General features: G+C 71.3%; 3 protein-coding genes across 3 annotated transcripts; 1 reads left to right on the top strand and 2 right to left on the bottom strand.

The window, feature by feature from the left end:
* Positions 1-487: 487 nt before the first annotated feature.
* Positions 488-1,951, bottom strand: GPR142 (G protein-coupled receptor 142). The gene is made up of 2 exons (XM_035558640.1): positions 1,816-1,951; positions 488-1,356 (listed from the first exon to the last, which is right to left on the bottom strand). The coding sequence occupies exons 1-2, from the start codon at positions 1,949-1,951 to the stop codon at positions 488-490; spliced, it is 1,005 nt and encodes a 334-aa protein (XP_035414533.1).
* Positions 1,952-6,115: 4,164 nt separating this feature from the next.
* On the top strand, positions 6,116-9,108 carry BTBD17 (BTB domain containing 17). The gene is made up of 3 exons (XM_035558895.1): positions 6,116-6,209; positions 7,327-7,603; positions 8,028-9,108. The coding sequence occupies exons 1-3, from the start codon at positions 6,116-6,118 to the stop codon at positions 9,106-9,108; spliced, it is 1,452 nt and encodes a 483-aa protein (XP_035414788.1).
* Positions 9,109-9,357: 249 nt separating this feature from the next.
* KIF19 (kinesin family member 19) lies at positions 9,358-17,269 on the bottom strand. Its single transcript, XM_050714455.1, has 19 exons — positions 17,244-17,269; positions 16,302-16,389; positions 15,697-15,777; positions 14,450-14,560; positions 14,266-14,353; positions 14,028-14,164; positions 13,742-13,867; positions 13,485-13,667; positions 13,232-13,378; positions 13,037-13,159; positions 12,621-12,768; positions 12,409-12,553; positions 12,122-12,308; positions 11,767-11,920; positions 11,389-11,492; positions 10,817-10,904; positions 10,508-10,749; positions 10,169-10,337; positions 9,358-9,365 (listed from the first exon to the last, which is right to left on the bottom strand). Exons 1-19 carry the CDS (start codon positions 17,267-17,269, stop codon positions 9,358-9,360), a joined length of 2,355 nt encoding a protein of 784 aa, XP_050570412.1.
* Positions 17,270-17,312: the final 43 nt, after the last annotated feature.

Below are 17,312 nucleotides of genomic sequence, written 5' to 3'. Positions count from 1 at the left end.
TGGGGACAGGCAGGCTGGCACGGTCACACCGGGAGGGTGGCACCTCGTGGGGGGTGCCCCATGTGGGTCTGGGGGGGATCACAGGGTGGGACCCGGCCCCACAGAGCACCCGGGGTGCACCAGGCTGGGCAAGGGGACCCCACGCTCAGGGGGTGCTGTGCCCCCATCCCAGGCAGCCACACGGAGCTGAACTCAGGCAGATTTTGGTGTGAGCACAGACGTTTATGGGGGCAGGAGCAGCCCCACTACGCCTCGGCGGGGCTGCAGAGCTCGCCGGCACCCGGCCCCCCGGGACAGCTGCGGTTCCTGGGGGGCTTCGGTGGAGCCGCAGCGTGGGAGCAGCCCCGAGCCCCCCCCAAGCCCACCAGCACCGCACGGGGTGGGCACAGCCGGGCGGCGTCGCACGGGCAGGGTCTCACAGGGTGCTGGGGGCAATGCCAGGGGCTGGGCGAGCTCCAGGGATCCCCGGCCGGCGGCAGCCCCCGGCTCAGAGCGCCGTGCCGGCCAGCAGCTCCAGGGGTTTCAGGGCTGGGGGTGGGATGCGGGGGTTTGCGGGGCGGGGGCCGTGCCGGGGGTGGGCCCGGAGCACCTCGCCCACCGCGCGGCGGAAGGTCTGGCTGACGAAGCAGTAGAGGAAGAAGTTGAGGGTGGTGCTGAGCATGGCCACCATGTTGGCCACGTCCAAGGCCAGGTGCACGCGCCAGTCCCTCCTGACCGAGGCCACGTAGAGGTGGCACATCATGACGACGGCGCGGGGCGCCCAGAGCACCACGAAGACGGCGGTGACGGCCAGCAGGAGCGCCGTGCTCTTGCTCAGGAGGGGCCGGCAGCCCCCCGGGCGCCCCCGCCGCTTCAGCTTGCGGATGACGACCGAGTTGGTGGCCAGGAAGATGCCGCAGGGCAAGAAGTAGCTGGTGACGCAGTGCGCCCACTTGAGCACCCTGTCCAGGGCCGTGGGGGGGTCGGCGTCGCGCCACGCGTCCAGCCACCAGTAGAAGGGGATGCCGGTGGCCAGCGCGGCGGCGAAGACGGCGGCGATGATCCTGCGGGTGCGCCGCGGGTAGGAGAGGGCGCGGTAGCGCAGCGGGTGGCACAGGGCCACGTAGCGGTCCACGGTCAGCAGGACGGTGACCCAGGTGGACGCGTGGTTGGCCGCGAACTCCAGCACGGTGACGGCGTGGGTGAAGGCGCTGGGCAGCGCCCGTGCCAGGATGGCCGTCTGCAGGATGAAGCCCACGAAGATGATGAAGACCTGGGTGAGGATGTCGGAGGTGGCCAGGGCCAGCAGGTACCAGTACGACGACTTCTTGGTCCTCGTGGCCAGGCGGGACAGGGCCACGGCGCTCAGCACGTTCACTGGAGGGAGGGGAGCGGCACCCGGCGGTGAGACCCCCGCGGCTCACGGCCCCCCCGGTGCCGGGCTCAGCCCCGTGGCCCTGGTGGGGGTGCAGCGGGGGGGCCGGGGGCTATAAATATCGCAGCGCGGGGGGGGGGATTTGCTGAGCTGATTAATCTCTTCCGCGTGTCAGCCCCAGCGAGGCAAATGCCATCTGTCCCCGCTGCTGGGGCACCTGCCGTGTGGGGCGGGGGTCTGCAGCTTGGTGCTGGCCCCGAGGCGGGGGGCACCGTGGGGGCAGGTCGGGACCCCCCCAACCTCACCTCCCCAAAAAGGGCCGGGAAGGGAGCTGCGATGGGGCTGGAAGCAGAGGGCAGCGGTTGAGCTGCGGGTGCACGGCTCAGCGCCGTTTGCGGGTGAGGCAGGATGGGTGCTGTGCCCCCCCCCCCCCCGCCCCCCGGCAGCCCCCAGCCCCTCACCTGGCAGCCCCAGGCCCAGCAGGACGCTGTAGTACACCACGGGGAAGATGCCGACCATGCAGGGTGACCGCTCCGGCTCTGGCCGCGCCGATTCACCGGCCCACGTCACCGCCGTGCTGTTGGGCACCGGGACCATCGCCCCCCGGCACGCACCGGCTGCGAGGGGACACGGGGGGCGTCGGGGGGATGAGGGCACCGCGGCGGGGGCTCGGCCCGGGGGGGATCCCGGGGGGCTCGGCTCACCCCATGTCCAATGGGGCGTTTTGGAGCTGCCCACTGCAGGACGTGGGGACCCAGGATCCCCGCAGGGACACGGGGGTGACTGCCCCCTGTCCCCAGCCCCACGGCGGAGGGTGCCCCCTCGTTATTTGCCCCCCCGACCCCTTTTTATGGACTTGACAAAAATTGGCTGAAACCAAGATGTTCTTGGCAGGTGCTGAGGGGCTGGGGCTGGGGCTGGGGCTGGCGGCCACGGCATGGGGCCAGCGGCTGGGAGGTGGAGGGGACTGGGGGGTCCTGGGGGGCCCTGGGTGCCCGGTTGTGCCCCCGCGCAGGATGCGGCCCCGCGCCCCGACCCATTCACAAATCCCTGCCCCACGCCCTGCGCTCCTATTGGCTGGGGGGGGGGGGGGGGGAAGGCTGCAGCCAATCAGAGAGGCGCCCTCCAAGTGTGTGTTGGGGGGGGGAAACCCGAGCGCTGCGTTCTGATTGGTCAGAATCCCCCCAAATTAGCATCCCCTGAGTGAGTCGCGGGGGGGGGATCCTGTCCCTGTCCCTGTCCCTGTCCCTGTCCCTGTCCCTGTCCCTGTCCCTGTCCCTGTCCCTGTCCCTGTCCCTGTCCCTGTCCCTGTCCCTACACAACCCCCGCTGCCCCCCGCCCCTGTCCCACTGCCCCCTACCGGGGGTTTGGGGGGGGGTCCCAGCCCCGCCGCCCCCCCCCCCAGGCCCAGCTCAGCGGAGCCCCGAGGCCAGCGGAGGATCCGCGCCCCTGCCCCGGGACTGTCCCCAGCCCCCCCCCGCCATGCCCGGGGCAGGGGGGTCCCCGTGTGTCCCTCCCTGCGAGCTGGGGGGGGGGAGGGGGTTTGGCCCCTTGTCCCAGGGGATGGAAGCACCGAGCCGGGCAGCCCCCCCGCCCCCAGCTGGCGGGGTGGGAGAGGGGAGAGATGTCAATTAACTGCAAATTAGATCTGGGTGATCAGCAGGCCCGGGTCTTTGGTGTCCCCAGGGGACGTGGGCATCGATTGGTGGCAGCTGTGGCACGATCGCGTTAACCCTTCCCCAGCCCTGACCCCGTTTGTTTTGCGGAGGGGGGGGGCCCCCCACCCGAGGGGGGGGCTCTCACCTCCGTGGCCCCTCTGCCACCCGCCGGGTGTGCGGTGGCACCGTCAGGGGGTGCCTGTCCCCACCGGTGGCTGTGTCCCCAGGGTCGGTGCCCGCGGCACGGCGCAGCCTCCCGATGGGTGGGGGGACGCGGGGTGGGGGGGGGACATCCCCAGGGACAGGGGTGGGGGCCCTGGGGAGGCTGAGCCAGCCCCGAGTGAGGGTGACAGAGCTCGCCCCCATGCCAGCACTGAGGGGATGGTGGCCTGGGGCCCCCAGGGTACCCCAAGGGCCGTGTCACCACGGGGGCGCACGGGGCTTTGCTCACCCACTCGACCCCCCCCCGGAGGGTGGAGGGGACCCGGGGGGGCTCAGGGCAGCCCGTGGCTGACACTTTGCTGTCCCCTCCCCAGCACGGGTTCCCAGGGCCTTACCTCCGGGACAGACGGACACGGCCTCACCCCTGCGCCGGGGCCAAGTTTGTCTGGGCGCACGTGAGCGTGTGCACGAGTGTGCACGCGTGTGTGCCTGCGCCCCGTGCGCCTGCATCCACGTCTGCCTCAGCGCGCAGGGGGCAGGCTGGAGGGAAAAGCCTGCCCGTGCCTCAGTTTCCCCAGCAGCGCAGGGATGTGGGGGCTGACTCCCACCCTCCCCAGCGCCCCCCCCCCCCGACCGTGAGCACCCCCATGGGGCTTGCAGGAGCCGCCTGGCACGGGTCGCTATGGTGAGCCAACCCTCCCCGCAATTAACGGGGCCGGCGCAGCTGCTTTCTGCAGCTCACCGGGGTTTGGGGGGGGCGAAGGCAGCACCCCCAGCACCAGCCCCTTGGCACCCCATGGCCCTGACCCCCCAGCACCCTGCCCAGCTGATGGGGGACAGCCCCCTGGGGCGGGGGGGTGGGGACGCGGAGGGTCCCCGGCCCTGCGGGACGGAGCCCGGGCTGGCACGGTGCCGGCGGCCGCTGGGCGCACGCCTTCGGCAGGCTGTTGCTGTGCAGGCGGTGGTTAAATGAGGCGTCGGTGGATGTGGTGAGCCATTAACCCGCTGTGCCGCCGCGGGGGCCCCGAGCCCCCCGCTGGTCCAAGCCCCGTGGGAGGACAGGAGCGCTCTCCCAGGGTGTTTGCTCTCTCTGCACCGTGCGCTTTGGGTCCCCTGCCCCACAGGCTGCAGAGCTGCTGGCCGGGCACATCCGAGGGGCTGGGTGCTCTGCACCCCCTGACCCCCTCCTGGAGCTCTCCCTGTCCCCACCAGCCCCCGCGAGGAGTTGGGCAGCGTCTTCCCTCCCCGCCTCCTCCGAGCGGGGCCAGATGGGCGCCCCCCCGGAGCTGCGGCCGCATCTGCCCACGCCCAGCATCTGGAGACCCCGGCTAAGCCCCTGCTCCTCGCTCATCCCCTTGGAGCACGGCACGGCCAGGCTGTGCTGGGGGATGGCGCTCCTCACCCCCACGTCCCCGTCCTCCTCCAGACGCTCTGGATCCGGCCCCTGTCCTCGAGTCCCCTCGCTGGCACGGGAACACCCCCAGCCGCGGCGGCACGGTGCCAGGACCCAGCAGCCTGACGCAGAGGGGCAGACGGGCTGAGCCCCCCCTGCTCGGATGGAGCCCCCCCTTCCCCTCCACGGCCATCCTGCCCCACCACGCACCCCCGCGGCCCCCCCCCAGCACCCCCTGTCCCTCCGACAGCATCCCTCCTGCTGCTGGGTGTCCGCCGCCGGCGCTGGCACGAGCGTGAACGGCGTGGCCGCCTCGCCGGGTTTGCGCCTCGCTCAGCGGCTTAGCACCGGCGCTGCAATAATGCGGGTGCCGGCGCTAATCCCATCAGCTCGGAGCCACTCGGTGACCGGGAGCTGGCTAATGCGCGGCTCCAGCCCGAGCGGGGCACGCCGCTGTCACACGCTGAAGGTCACGGCATCGCGCGGGAGCGTCCCCGGGAGGGGGATGTGTGTGTGGGGGGGTGGCCCTCAAAGCCCCCGCCTAACGAAGGTGTTAATGTCCCTCAGGGGTCCTGCTGCACCCGGGGGGACCTTGTGTAGAGGTCTCGGGGAGCAGCGTGAAGGAGCTGAGCTATGGGGCAGGGGAGGCTCCTGCCTGTGCCCAGCGTGGCAGCCCCCCCTCTGCCTCCACGGGGAGCCCCACGGGGGTTCACAGGGGATGCTGTGCCCGTGTCTGTGGGGTCTGTCCCCCGCTGTGTCCCATGTGGGGGCTCCAGACCCCGCTCCCCACCCCAGGGGGGGGGTCACTGGGGCCACAAACAAAAGTGGGGTTTGCTCAGCCTGCACCAGCAGATGTTCCCACCGCCCGCGGTGCCCAGCTGCTGCAGGGAGAAGGGCGATGGCCCCCCATCCCGCCCCCATATCCCCATCGCCGTTTCCCGCATACGGCACAAGGGCTGCGGGGACAAACGCGCCCCCCCCCCCCCCCCCCCGCCCCAGCCCCACTGCAAAGCCCCGCAAGAGCCATGGGGGAGGGCGAGGGGCCAGCGGAGGCCGTCCCCGGGCAGCCGCGCAGCACACGCAGCGCCTTGGCTGCAAAGGCTGGGAAAAGGGCAGGCAGTTCCTGCCGGCGGCCCGGATGCCATGGTGATGGGAGGGCGAGGGCCGCATGAATACCCATGAGCAGGGGGAGCGGGGAGGCCGCTCTGCGCTGTGCCCTGAATGCAAAGACCCCGCACAAAGGGCTGTGGCCGCGCACGGGGCCATCGCGGTGCGGTGGTGCCGTGGGCGAGCGGTGCCGGCCCCGCACGGTGCCCGGGGCTCACCGGGGCACCCCGGCACAACGCCCTGGGGATGCAGGACCGGGGGCCGGGGTGGGATGGATTGGGGCTGGGAGCCGTTCCCGTGGTAACGGCGGGTCCCAGTTTCCACCAATCGATGTGGCGGCGCGGGCTGGGAGGGCTGGGAGGGCTCGTGGCCTACATAAGCCCCGGCGGGCACCGCGCGCCCGCGCCGCACCGAGCCGCCGGCAGATGCACTTGCGAAGCCATGGTGAGGCTGACGGGCGCACGGCCCGCGGCCGCCCGCCGCTGGGGCTACACTGCCGCTGCCTTCCTCCTCCTCCTCCTCACCGTGCAAGCTGGTAAGGGTGGTCACAGCGGGGGGGGAGGCGTGGAAGGGTCCCGGGGTCCCAGCCCCGCTGTCCTCGCCGTGTGCCGGGGTGGGGTTGGACATGGTGCGGGTGTCCGGTGATGGTTGCGGGAGGTTGGGCACGGCTCTCCAGCAGCCGGGGTGTCGCGGGGAGGGCTGGATGTGGCTCCTGGACGTGCTCCGTGGTGCCTGGGGGTGAGGGCTGGGCTCCCCGCTGCCCAGGGCAGGCTCGGTGCTGTGGGCAGAGGTCAGGGGCTGTGATCGCCTCCCTGATCCCCGCTCAGCCGGGCTTAAGCCGGCGCTGGGATGGGAAATCTGCGGGATCGCCGGCCGGCAAGAAGCAGATTTGAGAGACGGAGCCAAATTCCCCGAGGGGAAGATGCTCCGAGGGGGAAGGTGGGAGACGTGCCAGGCGTGCGGGAGGTAGAGGAGCGGGAGGAAGGCTCCCCGTGCCCGCTGGAGCTCCAAGCCCGCTGCTGTGCATTCCCAGCCCCTCTCCCTGCTGGTGGGGGCTCGCAGCACCAGCGGGGAGGCAGTGACCGTGCCAGGAGCGGGCGCAGCACCGTGTCTGCCCGCCCAGCAGCACCCACCTGTAGCAGTGCCAGAGCCGTCGGCACCCCCAGCCTGCCTGGCCCGCAGGGAGCCCCCCAAAGCCACCAGCACTCGTGTGCCCCCTGTGTCAGCCTGCCCGGGATGCTGGGGGTCTGGGGCAGTGCCCAGGGCAGGCTCTGCTCGCGCCGGGGACAGGACGGGGGCCGGCAGCCCGGGCTGTGAGCCAGCCCTGCCCGGCACGGGGCCATTTCCCAGCATGGCCCAGCCCGGGACATGGTGGTCCCAGCCCTGCTGCTGCGGAAAGGCAGCTTGTTGGCTCCCGACGACACGACTGTCCCCACGTCCCCTCGCCCTCCCCACACCCCGCCTTGGCACCAGCCAGCCTTTTGGCACGGGGAGGAGCGGAGGGAGGACGTGCACAAAGCGAGGCTTCCCCAGCCCCCCCGTTAACCACGCATCGCCCCGCAGCCGGGCTCAGCTCCCCCACGTCCCGCTCGGCTCTGCCCCAGCTCCCCGTGCCCGGGGCGCGGCGCTGTGACTGTCCCATCTCCCCGCAGCCCAGAGAGCCGACCTCGGCGGCGACGCCACGGCTGCCACCATCAACCACTCGCTGACGCTGCTGCAGCGGCTGCAGGAGCTGCTGCAGAACGGCAACAGCAGCGACTCGGTGCTGCGGGTGCGCACGGCTGCCTCCGACGAGGCCAAGGTCTTCCACACCCACCAGCTGCTGCTCAGCCTCCAGAGCGAGGTCTTTGAGGGCCTCCTGCGCAACCAGAGCGTCGTCACCCTGCACGAGCCCCCCGAGACCGCCGCGCTCTTCGAGAAGTTCATCAGGTGTGCGGGGACGCCGCGGGATGGGGATGCCCAGGGGGATGCCAAGGAGGGAGATGTTCCCCTGGGGGCGACTGGGACTTGGTGGGATGGGGATGCCCAGGGGGATGTGCTGAGGAGGGAGATGTTCCCCTGGGGACAGCGGGGACTTGGTGGGATGGGGATGCCCGGAGGGATGCAGCTGAGGAGGGGGGGACGCTCCCTTGGGAACCACAGGGGCCTCACGGCATGGGGACAGCAGGAGGGGTGCAGCCAAGTGGGGACAATGCCACTGGGGACCGTGGGGACCCTGCAGGGCGGGGATGCTCCAGGGTGCAGCCAAGGAGGGAGGGTGCTCCCCCGGGGACCTGCTGGAGCCCGGGGCTGCGCAGCGGGGTGGGAGGGGGCTCAGGGGACAGCAGTGTCACCGCGCCACGCTCCGCCCCAGGTACCTGTACTGCGGGGGGGTCTCCATCCTGCTGCACCAGGCCATCCCCATGCACCAGCTGGCCAGCAAGTACCGGGTGTGGGGGCTGCAGCGCGGCGTGGCCGACTACATGAAGAGCCACCTGGCCAGCGAGTCGAGCCAGGGCCACGTGGTGGGCTGGTACCACTACGCCGTGCGCGTCGGGGACGCGGCGCTGCAGGAGAGCTGCCTCCAGTTCCTGGCCTGGAACCTGTCGGCCGTGCTGGGCAGCGCCGAGTGGGCTTCGGTCAGCGTGGAGCTGCTGCTGCTGCTGCTGGAGCGCTCCGACCTGGTGCTGCACAGCGAGCTGGAGCTCTACACCGCCGTGGAGAGCTGGCTGAGCCGGCGGCAGCCCGAGGACGCGGTGGCCGAGCGGGTGCTGCGCGCCATCCGCTACCCCATGATCGCGCCCAGCCAGCTGTTCCGGCTGCAGGCGCAGTCGGCGGTGCTGGCGCGGCACCACGGCGCGGTGCGGGACCTGCTCTTCCAGGCCTTCCAGTTCCACGCCGCCTCCCCCCTGCACTTCGCCAAGTACTTCGACGTCAACTGCAGCATGTTCCTGCCCCGCAACTACCTCGCGCCCAGCTGGGGCTCCCAGTGGGTCATCAACAACCCGGCGCGGGACGACCGCAGCACCAGCTTCCAGACCCAGCTGGGGCCCAGCAGCCACGACGCCGGCAAGAGGCTGACCTGGAACGCGCTCTTCTCGCCGCGCTGGCTGCCCGTCAGCCTGCGCCCCGTCTACTCGGACTCGGTGTCGGGCGCCGTCCAGGCGGCGCGCATCGAGGACGGCCGCCCGCGCCTCGTCGTCACCCCGGCCATGAGCAGCCCCGACTTCGCCGGCGTCAGCTTCCAGAAGACGGTGCTGGTGGGCGTGCGGCAGCAGGGCCGCGTCTTGGTCAAGCACGCCTACAGCTTCCACCAGAGCTCGGACGAGGCGGCCGACTTCCTCGCCCACGCCGACCTGCAGAAGCGCACCTCCGAGTACCTCATCGACAACTCCCTGCACCTACACATCATCATCAAGCCCGTCTACCACTCCCTCATCAAGGCCAAGAAATAGCGGGGACGAGCCCTGCCCCGCTGCCGCCGGACTGGGTGCGCGGGGCTCTGCCTCTCCAGCCGTCCCCTTTTGTAGGTAGACAGAGGTCCCCGTGCCAGGGGTGCCCTGGGGCTGTGCCCCCCGCTGCCCACCCCTGCCCGGCCGTCCCACTGCAACCCCATGTCCTCATTGCTGTCCCTGGGTGCCTGCGGGGAGCTGGGGATGGGGAGCTCTGGAAACACGCAGCCGGGGGCTCAGCCTGTGCTGGGCTCACAAACCTAAGGGGCACCAGGGTGGGGACAGGGACAGCCCCCGTAGTGCCACCCCGCAGCCCCCGCGGCCGCAGCTTGGAGCGTGGCAGGGCAGGGGGGTCCCAGCTGCCTCTCCCGGCAGAGGACACTTGTGGGGTGCAGCCCCCACTCGCAGCCAGCAGCCGCCTCACCCCTGCCCGGGCACCCCTTACCCCTTCCTAATAAAAGCAGAAAACAAGCACGGGGATTGCGGGGGCGTCTTTGGGGTGTCCTCCACCCCTGGGGACGGGCAGCCACAGGGACACGTCAGCTGTCACACCGCTCCCAGGCTCAGCACGTCTCATTTAATGCCACCCAGCAGGACCAAAACCCAGCCTCATGTCCACTTCTGCTGGTCCACAGCAGTGCCGGGCAGCCGGCTGCCTCCCATGCCGGGATGGGACCACCGCATGCCCCCACGGGGCTCGGGGCCCTGCTTCAGTAGAGGTTTGGCACGGGGAGAGCGGCGTGGCCGGCCCCAGCAGGGGCTGTGCCAGGGGCTGGTGCTGGCAGCTCTCAGCCCCCTGCCTTGGCTCGGGGCCGGCCGCTTGGCTCAGCACCGGCAGCTCCGTGCACCCTTGCCGGAGGCTCCGGTGCCGCTCGCCATGACGCAGCCGAGCCGCGGGTGCTGGCCCTTCCTGGTGCTGGTGGGGATGGGCAGGGACGGGTCCCCAGCACCTGGGGGAAGGATGATGCTTCAGCTGCAGCCCCGGGGCTGCCCCAAGCCCGTGGTGCTGTCTCCGTGCTGAGGGGGGGCTGCGTGGTGGGCGCAGGCGGTGGTGGTGGCTCACCTGGCTGCTGGTTCTGCGGGGGCCTGGCTCTGGGCAGAGTTTTGGGGGGCCCCCGGGTGCCAGCTGCCCATGTCCCCACCGGCACCGTGGGCTTGGGGAGGTTCTGCAGCATTTGGGAGCCTGGGGAGGCCACGAGCTGTGGGACGGAGCAGTGACCATGGACACAGCGCTGTGGGGAGGAACCAGGCTGAGCACAAGGTGCGCATGCACAGGGTGCTGACAGCTGGGTGTGGGTAAAGGGGTGACAGAGGGAGCTTGTGGTGGCCCCCCCAGCCTGCCCTGCACCCTTGGGGCATGGTGCTGCGGCTGGGGGCACGGCCACCCTGTGCCTGCACCTACCCTGTGGCCGGTGGCCTCGAAGGACCGCGGCCTCCTCCCCTTCCTCCTTTTGGCATCCAGCGACCCTTCCCTCGTCTCCAGCTTCTTGCGTGCCCACGGCCGGGTGCCCAGGGAGGGGCTGGGCTGGGTGGCCCCCAGGACGGCGGCTGTCCCTTCCAGGCTGTCCCCACCCGGGGTGTGGCACCAACGCCGGGTGGCCTTGGCTGAGATTCTCTTGGTGCTGCTCGACGTCTCCCTGCTCTCTGCGGCACAGCAACAGCATCAGGGGGGCACAGCCGCCCCCCCGGCCCCACTGCCCACCCCACTCACCTCTGCGTCCCACAGCCACCTCTGAGCCGGTCCCACTGCCCAGGGAGGCGTCGTGCTGGGTGTTCGTGCTGGCCTGCGGCGTGCGCTGCTGGGGCACACAGCACCCATAAACACCCCCACCATGGGGCTTCGGTGCTGTGGGCAGGGCTGTGCTCACCTCTAGGGCCACCGCGCCACGGCCAGGCAGTGGGATCGGCACCACCGCGCTCCCCTTCCACCGTGCCCGTTGGCTCATCTTGAACACGGGGCTCGGGGCGCTGCTGGAGCGGGGACACCCCTTACCCTCAGCTGCAGTGGCTGTGGGGCACGCACAGCCCCGGTGCACGCAGAGGCAGAGGATTCACACCCCAGCCTGGTCCCACGGCCGTACCTGTCCCCCTTGGGGTGCAGAGGTGGCCACGGTGCCGCGGGGTGCCTGGGGTCCTGCGCCCTCCCTCTGTCCTGCTCCGCGTTCAGCAGGCTCTCTGCTCTGGATGCCCGTGGGATTTGGGGCAGGGACGTGCCCTGGGTGGGGGACAGCGGGTGAGCACCCAGCCTGGGGACAGCGCGGGGTCGGGGCCCCCCTGCCCTACCTCGGGGGGGGCGGTGTCCGTGCGGTCGGGGCCCCCCGGCAGCTCCCGCAGGTGGGTCTGGTACAGCTCCTGCAGCGCCCGCGGCACCGACAGCCGGTGGTCTGCTGGTGAGGGCACGGGGTGAGGGGCAGCGAGGGGGGGCAGCGCTGGGGCTGTGTCACGACCCGGGGGGACCTCGCTTCGTGACAGCCCCGTGACACTGCAGGAGCCCCAGCAAGCACCAGACCCCTTATCACGGCACAGGCGCGGAGCACCCACCCCCATGGGAACCCTGGAGGGGGCCCCTCATGCTGCAACACGGCCACGCCGTGCCCCGACAGGAGCATATCGCGACGTGGCCCATCTGTCGTGACAGGGTAAGCCCCAGGAGGGACGCACCGGCGATGAGCTGCCGCTGCTGCTGGATGATGCGGGCGCAGAGGGCGCGGGGCCGGCAGCTGCCCCCGAGCAGGGAGCAGGGGCGCAGCTCCGCGGGCTCCTGCAGCCCTCGTGCATGCTGCTGGCTCTGCTGGAAGCACCGTGCCAGCTCTGCCTGCGGGCACGCAGCGGGGTCACCACCCCTGCAGGGCCAGCAGCCCTGCCATGGGGCCACCACCCCTGCCAGGGGGCCACCACCCGTGCCATGGGGCCACCACGGTGCACGGGTGCGGGCAGAGCTGCCGGGGGATGCCCGCAGGGTGAGTCCCAGCCCAGCTCCCTGCTGATGTGGGTTTCATCCACGGGGCTCCCAAACCTTCTGCTCCGGGAGCCTGCCCTGCTCCTCCGCCAGTGCCACGAAGCTCTCACGTGCCACGGCCACGGCGGGTGGTCCTGGTGCATCTGACTTCTCGTCCCCCATGTCCGAGTTCCTCTGGGTCTCGCCGGGACCATCCGGCTCCCTCTGCCGCTCCTTGCCCCACTGCCGTGCCCTCTGCTCCCAGCTGCAGGGAGCACGGGGTGGTCTCAGCACCGCCGCCCGGCTCTCGGGGGATCCTGGCTCTCCGGGGACCCCATCCCCAGAGGGGCTCCGCACCCCCGTACCGGGAGAGGGCGAGGAGGTGCCGGGATGCCTCCAGCCGGGCGCGCAGCACCGTGCCCTCCAGCTGCAGCAGGCGCTGGCGCAGGGCCGCCTGCTCGCGGCAGGCACCGAGCAGCTCCTCCCGCAGGCGGCCCAGCCGGACCTGGGCTGGGGACACGGGGCGTCAGCACCGAGCTTTGTGGGTCTGGGGGAACACAGCAGGGGCTGGGGGTACCCTGGATGTAGTGGATGTCCCGGCGCTTGCCTGGCGCCGGCTCGGAGTCCTGCTGGCTGTCGGGGTGCAGGATGTCCCTGCACAGGTCGGCCACGGCGCCACCACACCGTGCCACGCAGCACGAGGCGCTGAGCAGGTTGTGTGTCACCTGGGACGGGGATGGTGTGAGCACCCCACGGCCCCTGCACAGCTCCTCCCCACGCAGGGTCCCCAGGTGGGGTCCCTGAGCTGGTCACCCAGTGGGGTCCCCAAACAGGGTCTCCATGCAGGGTCCCCGAGCAGTGGGAGGCTGTGGAGCAGGGACAAGCTCCCCGTGCCCTCCCTGCTGGGGGCAGCGGGGCCAGGGCTGCTTGGGGACAGGGCAGGAGAGGGCTGGCAAGGGCTGGGGGCACAGTGCCTGTGCCCCCCGATCCTACCTTGGTGCGGATGCTCTTGGCACGGTCGGCGTAGGCGAGCGTGCTGCGGGACTCCTCGAAGGCGGTGCTGGCGGGGCTGATGTGGGCGATCATCACCGTGCGGCTCTTGCCCCCCAGCGAGTCCTGGCCGCGGAGAGCAGAGCTGAGAGGGGCTGGGGGGCAGCAGCCCAGGCCCCCCCCAGGCCCCCGCCGCACCTTGAGCAGGCGGGTCAGCTTGCTGTCGCGGTAGTTGATGTACTTGCTGCCCCTCGCGCTGCTCAGCGCCTTGATGCAGTTGCCCAGGGCCAGCAGCGACCTGTTGATGTGGGCTCCCTCCTTCATCCTCTGCCCGCGGTTCTGCGTCTGGGCCAGGGGGGAAGAAGGCAGTGGGAAAAGCCTGGCAAAAAAAAAAAAAAAAAAAACGGGGCCGGGGGCTTCCCAGCCTTGCATCCCCCGGGGGGGGCCGTACCTGTGCTGCCCGCTCGGAGCCGGCCAGGTCGATCATGAGGAGCCGCCCGCGGCGCAGCGCCGTGCCGCGGTGCCGCTGCCGCACGGTGACCTGCAGCACGGCGTGGGAGCGCGACGACGTGCTGTTGGCGGCCGTGGGCTCCTGCGTCCGCCGCCGGTTCCCCCTCGCCAGCAGCCGCACGACCTGGGGCAGACGGGCAGCACCGGGCAAGGGGGGGATCGCTGCCCCTCGGGACCCGCGGGCACCCCCTGCCTCACCTCCTTGGCGCTGGTGGCCGAGACCTCGGTGAGGCCGGCCACCTGGATGGCGCCCCGGGCGTCCTCCCGCAGCTCCAGGTAGCCCAGCGAGGGGTTCAGCAGGTCCCGCAGCGTCTCGTTGTAGATCTGGGGGGGCGGTGGGAGCTGGGCACGTCCCGCGTGGCGGGGGGACGCACAGGGTCCTGCGCCACGGCACGCCGGGGGGTGAAGCCCCCAGCTTGGGGCTGTGCCGCTCGCTGTCCCCTGCCCTCGTTGGAGAGGGGACGTCCCCGCTCTCCCCCCACACCTCGAGGTAGGACATGGAGACCTCGTACTCCGTGTCCCCGCCGGCATCCTCGATGGCCTGGAAGAGGTCTCCCAGGGCGCGGGCACAGACGCCAGGCTCGCCGTCAGAGCCCAGCATGGTGTGGGTCTTCCCGCAGCCTAGTGGGGGGGGACACAGCTCACCAGGGGCTGGGGCCCCCCCTGCAGCCCCCGCCGCGGGGCTGGCTCACTCTCGGGCCCCCCATCCCCGTGCCCCTCACCGGTGGGGCCGTAGGCGAAGACGGTGGCGTTGGAGCCGGAGAGGACGCCCGCAACGAGGCCGCGGGTGGTGGCACGGTACACGTTCTCCTGTGGGAGGGTGAGTGGCCCCGGGGCACGTCCTGCTGCCCCACACCGTGCCCCCAGCCCCACGTCCCCGTGCCCTGCCAGCCCCGAGGGACGCACCTGGGTGGCCGAGGCGTCGAAGGCTGCGTCAAAGACGTAGCGCTGCTCCCGGGGGCGGCTGGCGCGCAGGACGTCATCGGGGGCTCGCGTGGGGTCTCGCAGCACCACGACCTGTTGGGGGACCCGAGCGGGACTCGTGTTTCAGAGCCCAAACGACATCGCCTGGGGGCTGTCAAAGGGCTGGGTAACGCAGCCCCTGCACCAAGCACCCTGCCCTGACACCGCCTGCATCTCCCACGGGGCCACGGCCCGCGCTGAGCCCGGCTCCGCTGCTGGCTGCCCTGGGTGCAGGGCGCAGGGCTTGGGCTGCAGCTCCCCGTCCTGGCAATGTGCACCCCACGTCGCCCACCACAAACACACTTTGAGGGGCTCCCCGTGTGCCTGCCAGGCTGGGGAGTGGGGCACGGAGCCCTGGGGGCACCCCGGTGCGGGGACGCGCTCCCCAACGGGTCTGAGCCCTCCTAGGACTCGGTGCCATCCCCTCTGCTTTGCTGCTGCCCCCTCGGTGCCGGGGAGCAGAAGGTGCAGGGCCGGTCCCGGTGCTGCCGGCGCAGGGCCCTTTGTGCTCCTCAATGTCCCTTTGTCCCCGGGGCCGGGGCTCAAAGCCAGCTTTGTGCGCGCTGCCAGGGGGCACAAAGGCATCTCTGTGAGCGCAGCGCCCAAGGTGCCCTCTGCCCGCGCACCTCGAGCCGGTTCTTGATGCTGGCACGCCACAGGGACCCTGTTTGTCCCTTTTTTGGGCCCTCCCCCCCCCGCCCCGCACCATCCCCAGCCCCCCCAGCTTGCAGGTGATGCCAGGGCAGGGGGGGCCCAACGCCGCCCCCACCACAGCTGCCAGCATCCCTGCTGCCTCCCGTTGCAATGCAGATTTTGACCTTTCTGGTAACGCAAACCTCAAAAAAAAAAGCTGCCCTGCTTCCACCGAGCCCCCCTTGCCCAGCCACCGAGCCCCCACTAGCACCCCGGGCTGGGGACAGGGGGTCCCGTGGGGGTTCTATGGCCCTGCAGGAAGGGGGTCTCCTGGCCCAGAGCCCCCCAGAGGTTTTATCTTGCTGCTTTGTCATTGCAGGGTCCCCGCAGGGGCCGCAGGTGCCCCCCTAGCCTGCCCTGCGTGGGCCTCACACATGGCACTGGGCGCAGCGGGGTACCTCCTGGGGCGTGCCGTGTTTTGGGGGTCCCACCACACACCCTGGGCACCCACGGACCCCCCCCCCCCCCCCCGTATCCTGCACGGGGTCCCGCCGTACCTGCTCGTCCACGCGGTGGGCGATGGGCTTGGCCCCCTCCTGCAGCTCGGCTGCACTCATGGGACGGATGCGAAGAGCCACCTGCGAGAGGCGGGCGGTGAGCGCGGGGACATGGGGACACAGGGACAGGGGGACACGGGGACAGGGACCTGCACGCGGGCCATCGCCTGCAGGACTGCGCGGCGCAGTCTGGCTGGGGGCTGGCATGGCAGGCGGCTGATGCAGCCCCCGGGACCCCCCCATGCTGCAATTAGAGGTTCGTTTTCCTGGGAAGAAAGCGAACACCGCTGGGACCGGCCTTAAAGGGGCAGCAAGCCCTCCTGCTGGCACCGGCCCCTCGTTGACGTGGCGCGGGGACGGGCGACACCGGGCGCGTGGGGGCCGTGGGAGCAGGCGCCGTGCCTGATGCACCCGGGGACCCCCAGGTCCCCACCAAAGCACCCCGCAGTGCTGGGGTCGGCCACCCCGTCCCCCTCCACGGACACGTCCCCGAGCCGCCTCCGTGCTGGTGTTGCCATGCCCCAGCCCCATGGGACCCCAAATGCTGGTGTCCCAGTGCTGCTCCCCTTGGGGACACCGCGCCGCCCCCCTCCACCAGCCCCCACCATCAGCCCCCGGTCCTGGCTGTCCCCTGGTGCCGTCGTGTCCTCGCCGGGGCGTGGGGGCCAAGGGGAGCCCAAAACGAGTGAAGCCCTGTGTGGGGTGCATGGGGTACACACTGGTCCCCGCTCTGCATCTGTCCCTCGATGTCCCCCGCTGCCCAGCCCGGCTCGGCTCCTTCCCCAGCCCCCCGTCTGTCCCCCTGCCCTGGTCGGTCCCCCGGGGCTGTGCCGTAAGCACCACGGCAGCGCGGCCACCCTTGGGGACACAGCGGCGTGGGCAGCTCCGGCCCCGCTCCGCGCCCTCTCCTGGCTGCACCGGTGGCCCAGCAGCGAGAGCTGGGTGACAATTCACTGTCCTGTACAGCTCACGGCCGGTGCGTGCCCTGTGGAAGCACCTTTCCACCTCTCGCCGCTGGTACAATTAGCACTGGCCCTTAACGAGGTGCTCGGCTGAGCTGGTGCCAGGCTCCCTCCACGCAGGGAGACCCCAAGGAGCTGCTCAGGGGCTGGGACACTGCACAACGGGGCAGCAGCGGTGCTCAGCTGGGGTCTGGGGACCACAAACCCTGTCCCCCCACACATTCAGGGTGGCTCTGACAGCCCGTGCCTGCCCCCCATGCCCGGAGCAGTGCTTCGGAAAGGTCCTGCCGCAGGGCTCACCCCCAGCCCCATTGCAGGGATGCTTCCCCCCCCCGGCAGCCCCATCCCCTGCCACCAGCCGTGCCGTGGGGCGAGCACAGCGGGCAGCTCATTAATAATTGACCGGTGGATAAGCCGCCAGCTCGGCGGCTCCGTGATAACAGCCGGGCTGTGTTTACCCAGCGCTGATAACCCCGGCCCCCGGCACCGCAGGCGGCTCTCACGAGGAGGGGGTGAAGCAGCTGGCGGGGCGAGAGGGGCTTCGTCTGCACCGGGACCCCGCTGCTCCTCGTGCTGGGGACGCACCACAGGGCACCCCGCTGCTGCTCCATCACGGTGGGCTTTGCTCCGTCGCCTGGCCAAAGGAGGGGAGGT

Source organism: Cygnus atratus, chromosome 18, assembly GCF_013377495.2.
Source record: "Cygnus atratus isolate AKBS03 ecotype Queensland, Australia chromosome 18, CAtr_DNAZoo_HiC_assembly, whole genome shotgun sequence".
Classification (NCBI taxonomy): domain Eukaryota; kingdom Metazoa; phylum Chordata; class Aves; order Anseriformes; family Anatidae; genus Cygnus; species Cygnus atratus.
Note: the sequence above shows the minus strand (reverse complement) of the source record. Positions and strands in the feature narration are given on the sequence as shown.